The sequence below is a fragment of the Xylocopa sonorina genome, unplaced genomic scaffold (assembly GCF_050948175.1).
Source record: "Xylocopa sonorina isolate GNS202 unplaced genomic scaffold, iyXylSono1_principal scaffold0014, whole genome shotgun sequence".
Taxonomy (NCBI): domain Eukaryota; kingdom Metazoa; phylum Arthropoda; class Insecta; order Hymenoptera; family Apidae; genus Xylocopa; species Xylocopa sonorina.
Genome location: NW_027490090.1, coordinates 709,414 through 718,188, shown reverse-complemented (window position 1 = coordinate 718,188; position 8,775 = coordinate 709,414). Strand labels below are relative to the sequence as shown.

The 8,775-nt window shown below is 39.0% G+C and overlaps 1 protein-coding gene across 1 annotated transcript; it reads right to left on the bottom strand.

The window, feature by feature from the left end:
- Window positions 1-1,665: 1,665 nt before the first annotated feature.
- On the bottom strand, window positions 1,666-6,953 carry LOC143431683 (protein angel-like). The gene is made up of 5 exons (XM_076908608.1): window positions 6,562-6,953; window positions 6,319-6,497; window positions 5,735-6,108; window positions 2,392-2,638; window positions 1,666-2,131 (listed from the first exon to the last, which is right to left on the bottom strand). Exons 1-5 carry the CDS (start codon window positions 6,914-6,916, stop codon window positions 1,748-1,750), a joined length of 1,539 nt encoding a protein of 512 aa, XP_076764723.1. The 5' UTR covers window positions 6,917-6,953; the 3' UTR covers window positions 1,666-1,747.
- Window positions 6,954-8,775: the final 1,822 nt, after the last annotated feature.

The following is an 8,775-nucleotide window of genomic DNA, read 5'->3' as shown; positions in this document are numbered from 1 at the left end:
GCATGCGCGCAAATTTCAGATTCCATACAGCAACGCACTTCGAAGCGTCGCGCGCAACATTCAAATGCCACACAGCGACTCGTCTCGAAGCGTCGCGCGCATGCGTGCAGGAACTAACATCACGCCCTGACGTACACAGCTTTCCTTACGCGCATGCGCTCAACAATCAAATGCCACGCAGTGGTGCGCCTCGAAGCGTCTCGCGCATGCGCACAAGAATTAACATCACACAGTGGCGCGCGTAGCTTTCCTTACGCGCATGCGCTCAACAATCAAATGCCACGCAGTGGCGCGCCTCGAAGCGTCTCGCGCATGCGCACAAGAATTAACATCACACAGTGGCGCGCGTAGCTTTCCTTACGCGCATGCGCCCAACAATCAAGTCACACAGTGGCGCGCCTCGAAGCGTCTCGCGCATGCGCACAAGAATTAACATCACACAGTGGCGCGCGCAGCTTCCCATACGCGCATGCGCGCAACATTCAAACGCCACGTTACTATTCTTTCCCGCAAAAAGTAAAGAAATTTCCATTATTTTGAAAACCAATGACAAAATTTACGCATACAATTATCATGTAGACAATTGAGAACGTTTCTCGTTCATTTCTCGAAACAATTTTAGAAAATCACGTGAAATACAAATTTGAAAAGTATAAATTGTTATTGACAAATACAATATTGTACTTTTCCCTTATTAATCGCTTCCAAAATTGATATTAAACAATGTTTGAAGGAATTAAACGTAATTTACAGTTTATCGTCACTGGATACCTCAAATAATAATTTGATAAAAATAACAATATGACAAAATATATAATTTTATAAAATAATAATTTGATAATTAAGCTACTTTTGTACTAATTTCACAGTAATTTCATCACCAACCATGAGCTGGTCCTCATAATAAATATATTAAATGAATTTACAGAAACCTATACCTGTAATCATCATGGCACTAAAAAATCTGACGTAGGAAATCCAAAGAAGTCGTGGAAAACTGTGAACACAGAAAGAAATATTAAACGAACGTCTACATATTTTCCATACGTAAATGAACAACATTTACCATTCATTCGCTGCTTCCGCAGAGTTTGAAAATAACAAACATCAAGTCGTTAAGCTCTAAGCGGATAATTTTAAGTATCGCACAGAAAAATGAATAACTTTTTGTTGCGCAGAAACTAAATACCGTTTAACATCTCAAATTTATTGTACAATAAAGTGCTACAAACCAATGATTCTCTTTCTACCGTTTATAATAAATTAGGCAAAGCAACAGGCAGCGAGGGATCAAACGTCTCAGTAAACTTCGAAGGATGAAAAGAAAAACTTGTACCAGTCTGATCGTCTAACATTAAAAAATAAATATGATCACAAGAAGAAGAACGAAAGAAAGAATGCGAAGATGGAACAACTGCGGACCAACACATTGCTCGCAGTGAGAAGTGCTTCGTACATTAATTCAATAAGTTTAATTAAATATTTGGGTCTACGCGCGAAACACTATTGGCCACTCTGCTCATCGAAGATCCTAACGAACTAGAGAGAGAAAAGAAGGAACCACTTTCTCAACATTTTAAACAAAATAACGTAGCTATATTCTATACATTATCTCTATGTCTCTTCGTACATTTAATATAAAAAATTCTTCTGTACATGTTATGCGTACGCCTGTATCTGTATGCGTGTGTACGTGTGTGTGTGTGTAGACTCCGTACTATATTATTAATCGTAATGTAAAATGGCTCTAATATGTTCTCTTGTGTACTTTAAACGTAGCCCCTAAACAGAAGTGGTCACTGCCAATCGCAAAATTTGGTATCGCAGGTAAACCGTTGCACTCCGTAGTCGTTGGCAATCTGTATTTCTCAAGGAGTTCCAGGTCGCTGTAGAAGATGTAGTCGACAGTGATCCATTCGCCTTGGTTCGTGGTGGCTTCTGACTCTCCGTGGCAATTCTGGTGTGTGTAAACGCTTTTGAAGTAGAACGGATGGGTCAGGATGCCAGAGCAGAATTGCACACGATAGCCATGGACGATCTCTATCGTCTGGACATCAGTCGTGTCCAGATTCACTTCGCAGGGATCGGTCGAGTTCTTCTCTTCTACCACTATATGTTCACTATTCTCCAACTGTAACAGAAGTTTATTCTGTGAAGCAACACATTCCTATTAGACATTTCTACAGCGATGGAATATAACAATTTTTTAAAGATATCGTTCTTCGAACATTTTCAGGAATTTTGTTTCTATATGGTTTTGGGTTCTTCGAATTCTCTGCCGTTGGAAGAAATTTTCTGACTGAGAGATATTAGTAATATTGCTAAAAGATTGTTAGTTGATTAGCGTTATTAGAAAAGATTAAAGGTCTTCAACAATAAGAGAAAACGTACCATCACTCTGTCCGTTCCTTCTCCGCTCAATCTGTGCTTTAATACATTATAGTGTTGACAGTTGTCCGTGATACAGAGTCGAGGTGGGATAAGGGAATTTGGTAAAGACCGATAGTCGGTTAGTTCAAGGTTCTTCCCTTTCCCTTGGTACTTGAATATTCCCTCGATGATGAACCTGTACACCCCGGATTGGGGCTTCAGGTTGAAGTCGCCTGCCAGTATTATTGGAAGGTATTTCGGACCAGACCTGTTTGTAACAGATGACAAAATCATTGCTTCGTTATTTTAATTGTTCGTTTTGAAATAAAGGAGAGAAAGAGGAAGAGAGTAAGTGAATAGCGAGTGAGTGAGTGAGTGAGTGAGTGAGTGAGAGAAACAGTGAGAGAGAGTGTGTGTGAAAGAGAAAGAGAAAGAGAGAGAGAGTGAGAGAGAATTGAGAGAGAGAGTGAGAGAGACTGAGAGAGAATTGAGAGAGAGAGAGAGAGAGAGAGTGAGAGAGAATTGAGAGAGAGAGAGAGAGAGAGAGTGAGAGAGAATTGAGAGAGAGAGAGAGAGAGAGAGAGAATTGAGAGAGAGAGTGAGAGAGACTGAGAGAGAATTGAGAGAGAGAGAGAGAGAGTGAGAGAGAATTGAGAGAGAGAGAGAGAATTGAGAGAGAGAGTGAGAGAGAATTGAGAGAGAGAGAGAGAGAGAGAGAGAGAGAGAGAGAGTGAGAGAGAATTGAGAGAGAGAGAGTGAGAGAGACTGAGAGAGAATTGAGAGAGAGAGAGAGAGAGAGAGAGAGTGAGAGAGAATTGAGAGTGAGAGAGAGAGAGAGAGTGAGAAAGAGAGACTGAGAGAGAATTGAGAGAGAGAGAGAGAGAGAGAGAGAGAGAGAGAGAATTGAGAGAGAAAAGCCTTTTAAGTTCGAGAAGATTGAGAACCATTGTTTTCATGGTTCTTAATTGCGAAAAGATTGAGAACCACTGCTTTGGTGTTTCCTAAATTCGAAAAGAATGAAAACCACTGGTTTAGTATCTTTTGAGTTCTAAAAGATTCAGAACTTTGTTCTTGATCTTGTTTCTTAACTGTGACGAGACTTGCTGTCCTAAAGATTGTGCAGTTAATAATTTAACATTAAAAAAATGACAAGAAAATAATTTTTTAATTAAAATTTAAATTAAATAATTTTTTAACATTTTTATAATAATCATCTAGTCTCAGTACAAGCAAAATCGAACCGATAACGAAGTTATTCTACCGAAAGGTGGTTTATAAAAATGTATAAAAAATTAGCGATCAATAAAAGGAAAGTACAATATTGTATTTGTTAATAGCGATCTATATTTTTCAAATTTTTGTTTCACGTGATTCTTTAAAATTGTTTCGAGGAATGGACGAGAAACGTTCTCAATTATCTTTATTATAATTGGATGCTGAAATTTTGTCATTGGTATCCAAAGTATTGCAAATTTCTTTGCTTCTTGCGAGAAATAGTAATGTGGCATTTGAATGTTGCGCGCATAGAAAGTCGCGCGCGACGGTTCGAGGGAGAATGAGCAGCGGCGCGCCAGTGCGTGGTATTTAATTCGCGCGCGCATGCGCGTATAGAGAGCTGTGCGTCACGCTTCAAAGTGTGCCGCTGCGTGGAATTTGATTGTTGCGCGCATGCGCGCATAAAAAACTGCGCGCAACGCTTCGAAGTGCGTTACTGCGAGGAATTTGAATTTTGCGCGCATGCGCGTATAGAAAGCTGTGCGCCACGCTTCAAAATGTGCCGCTGCATTGAATTTGATTCAAAAAATTACAAGAAGGCCTAGCTTGGCTGAAAATCTCGAGTCATTTTTCTTGAATACAGACCCTTCCACTGAAAGAAGTCGAAAATTCAAAAGGGAGCTGCAAAACTGTGTAGCTCCATATCGAGAAATTTACAATTACCTGGTAAGAACCAGCAAGCAAAGTACAATTACAGATTTTTTTAAGAAGGGGGAAGATACAAAAACTTTAAATAAAGAAAAAAGTTCTGAAAGTGAAGGCGATATCATTCCACTGAAAAAACGTTCTTGGTTGAGATTATACTGAGCAGTAACAACGAAGAAATTCATTAAATTAGAGTTGCGTTAGATTAAAATAATATTTTTTGTCTTTCTTTTTTTTGCTTTGTGTTATACGTACATTTATATTTTTAATAAAAATTAAGTTGTTTATGTAGAATTAAAGAAAACTATTTGTTTTTAATAAGTTTTTGGAACGTAACCCCCCTTTTTGTACTAACACTGGGTATAATACAACACGGTTTCACACAACACTGCATTTTCTAGGAACCTAACTTCAATGTTATAGGAGGGTTACCTATACTAAATCAGAAATGTTGGTAGGGCAAGAGAAAACCCAGTTGTGCACAGCGCAACGATTCAAAAAGAAAAGAAAGCTGTATCTTGCGTGGCAAGCTGGTTCTCCAGGGAAAATTTCTTTGCTTAATGCATTATGGGATGTAGTTTTCAGCACGAAGAAGTCGATACAACTAAATAATGCAGAGTCATTCTGTATCTGGTCCCTCGATGAGAGCTACAGAGTGCAATAAACTAAGGTGATTCGCTTAGAAAATTGCAGTTATCAGATTTCTACTTCCATCGAAGTATAACGACCCAAAGTGTAACCTTTGGTATACGTAAGAACAGATGTAGTCCAAGTAAACATTTTACTACAAATCAATTTTCACTTCCATCTCAGTAAAGATCCAGAGAAATTTCTTTGCTTAATGCATTATGAGATATAGTTTTCAGCACGTAGAAGTCGATACAACTAAATATTGCAGAGTCACTCTGTGTCTGGTCCTCGATGAGGGCTACAGAGTGCAATAAACTAAGGTGGTTCGCTTAGAAAATTGCAGTTATCAGATTTCTACTTCCATCGAATTATAAGAACCCAAAGTGTAGCCTTTGGGTTACGTAAGAACAGATGTAGTCCAAGTAAACAGCTTACTACAAATCAATTTTTACTTCCATCTCAGTAAGGATCCAGAGAAATTTCTTTGCTTAATGCATTATGGGATGTAGTTTTCAGCACGTAGAAGTCGATACGACTAAATATTGCAGAGTCACTCTGTGTCTGGTCCCTCGACGAGGGCTACAGAGTGCAATAAACTAAGGTGGTTCGCTTAGAAAATTGCAGTTATCAGATTTCTACTTTCATCGAAGTATAAGAACCCAAAGTGTAGCCTTTGGGTTACGTAAGAACAGATGTAGTCCACGTAAACAGCTTACTACAAGTTGCAGAGCTCAACGCAGCATTTTCTAGGAATCCAACTTACATTATAAGAGAGTTTACCTGTACTGAAAGACACTATAAAAAGATAACTCACATTGTATTCTCCAAGAAGGCGATTCTCTCGATTTCTGCTAACAGAAGTTGCGTTTGACCCAATCTCACATCGTTTCTCCTCGGATTGTAAAGTAAATGAGTGGTGGCGACCACCAATTGTATCTCAGGGTTCCCTTTAACCGCCAATTTAGCAACGATCCCCACATTGTCTCTGCTCAACAATTCTATGCCTGATTGGTAGAGTTCGATCTTCGCGTAGTCCACCAAAATGAACTGGTCTGAACGATACAGGAACAACAAACCGTCCCTTTTGTCATTCGTCCGTTTCTTGTACAAGTAGTTGTAGCCCACCTCTTTCAGCGGTGGCAAAAACTCTGGCAGATGCTCTTCTTGCATCTCTTGCAGGCAGATCACCTAAAAAGTTACGCACAAGCCTCTTAAGCACCCTTTTTCCAACTCCAACAAGAGTTTCGAGATTTCATTGGCAACAAAAGTCACGATAACCGTTCAACATTTTTCTAGTAATCACCTAGTCTGAGTACAAGCAAAATCGAACCAACAACGAAGCTATTCTATCGAGAGGCGGTTGATAAAAATGTACAAATAATTATCAAGCGAACTAACATTGGCCTGCGCTGCTAAAATCTCTTGCAAGAGAAGCTGCCTCCTAATTTTCCAAGATAGCGCACGCTTGTCATGCTCCTTGTACAGAAACGGATACGTTTCCAGCAGATACTGTGCTAGAATGTTGAAGGATAGTACTCTCAGAATAAAAGAGTCTTCAGAATTAGAGGTCAGCTTCTCTGGAAAAACGATACAGTAAATGTCGAGTTACGCGTCTTTCGCTCAATCAGAGACTGTCTTTACCTTTCTTGACTCGTTTCCACTGCCTCATCGCTTTGTATCTCTGCTTGTCAGTCAAGTATTTGTCTTTCACGAACATCGTCGTCTCAGCACAAGCATTCGTTCCAAGCACGGACGGCTGCACGTTGCTCTCGCACGCCATGCTCTCCGATTGAAACATCAACGGGATCTCGTAATTGTTACTGGAATTGTAATACAGCTCCGTGAACGGCTCCACTGGCGACTGATTCACCTTCTGCGGACTCGAGTTCGCCATTATTCCCATTAAGTTGCAGCAGGACGACGTAAATCGCTCGGATATCGAGGCGCTCTTACAGAAATTCCTCAGCAATGCCTGTTTCGCTGTTAATCCGGACATACACGGCGAAAACGGGATAATATGGTAGCAGTGATTCTGCGAACACACCAAAGTATTCATTTATACGTATGCCCGTGTGTGTATTCATCGTTTTGCATATAAACCTCGAATGTTCTTAAGAGGCGATATAAATTACGTGTTGCGTCGTAAATAATTACTGCGGTTAAAAACAATATGGTTGCAGTGATTCTGCGAACATACAAAAGTATTAATTTATATATATGTGTATGCGTCCGTGTGTGTATCAAATTTTTTGCACATAAAATTCCAATGCGTTCGAGAGGCATATAAATCATGTATTTCGTCGTAAACAATTACTACGATTGAAAATAACAACGTGATTTATAGGGAAATGGAAATTGAGAGAAATTTTTACAATTGTTTTGCAGGTAAATGTAATTATAATGGCTAAGATTAATATCGTGCATTTACTGGTTATTTTTCAGTTATTTAAACAAACTCGATTAAGCGATATTCTGAAATAACTATATTGCTAGATGAACTTCAGTACTCTAAACCTAGTGGTTCTCAATCATTTCGAAGCTGCCAAAACGCTACGTCAGTGGTTCTCGATCTTTTCAACCTTGAAAAGCTAAATTAGTGGTTCCTTAATCGTTCGAACTTTGAGAAAGACTAAACCAGTGGTTCTCCCTTTTACGAACTTTGAAAAACACTAAACCAGTGGTTCTCGATCTTACGAACTTTAAAAAACACTAAACCAGCGATTCTTAATCTTACGAACTTTGAAATACACTAAATCAGTGGTTCTCAATCTTATTAACTTTGAAAAGCATTAAACCAGTGGTTCTCAATCTTACGAACATTGAAAAACACTAAATCAATGGTTCTCAATCTCACGAACTTTGAAAAAACACTAAACCAGTGGTTCTCAACTTTTTAAACGCGAAAAGGCATTCAACCAGTGGTTCTCAATCTTTTTGACTTCGAAAGCGTGAAATCAGTGGTTCTCAAACTTTCAAATTCTAAAAGGCACTAAACCAGTGGTTCTCAACCTTTTTGAGTTCGAAAACATGAGATCAGTGGTTCTCGATCTGTCAAATTCGAAAAGGCACCAAACCAGTGGTTCTCAATCTTTCAAAACTGAAAAATGCAAAATCAGTGGTTCTCAACCTTTTTGACTTCGAAAACGTGAAATCAGTGGTTCTCAAACTTTCAAATTCTAAAAGGCGCTGAACCAGTGGTTCTCAATCCTTCAAATTCGAAAAGGCACTAAACCAGTGGTTCTCAACCTTTTCGAGTTCGAAAACATGAGATCAGTGGTTCTCAATCTTTCAAATTCGAAAAGGCACCAAACCAGTGGTTCTCAATCTTTCAAAATCGAAAAAAGTGCGAAATCAGTGGTTCTCAACCTTTTTGACTACGAAAACACCAAATCAGTGGTTCTCAGTCTTTGGAATTCAAAAGACATCATAACCGGTGGTTCTCAATCTTTGTAACTCGAAAGACACCAAAACCAGTGGTTCTCAACCTTCTTGAATTCAGAAACACTAAATCAGTGGTTCTCAGTAGTTGAAACCCGAAAAACACCAAAACCAGTGATTCTCAATCTTTTAAACTAAAAAACACCAAATCAGGGCTTCTCAACCTTCTCAAAGTCAGGAAACACCGCACTGTCTTCCAAACTGTGTTCCGCAAACTATCACTAAGTGTCCCACGAAATATTCCGGAAGCGACGTAGAGAACAACAGAAACACTGTCTGCTCAATTATAAAAAATCGAAAAACTCAAATTAACTCTAATGTTCCCAAAAAATGTTCGAACTTAAAAAGCGTCCCGCCATGAGAATGGTTTGAAAAACACTGCATCAGAAATTTATAATGTTGAACGAGATGTCACGT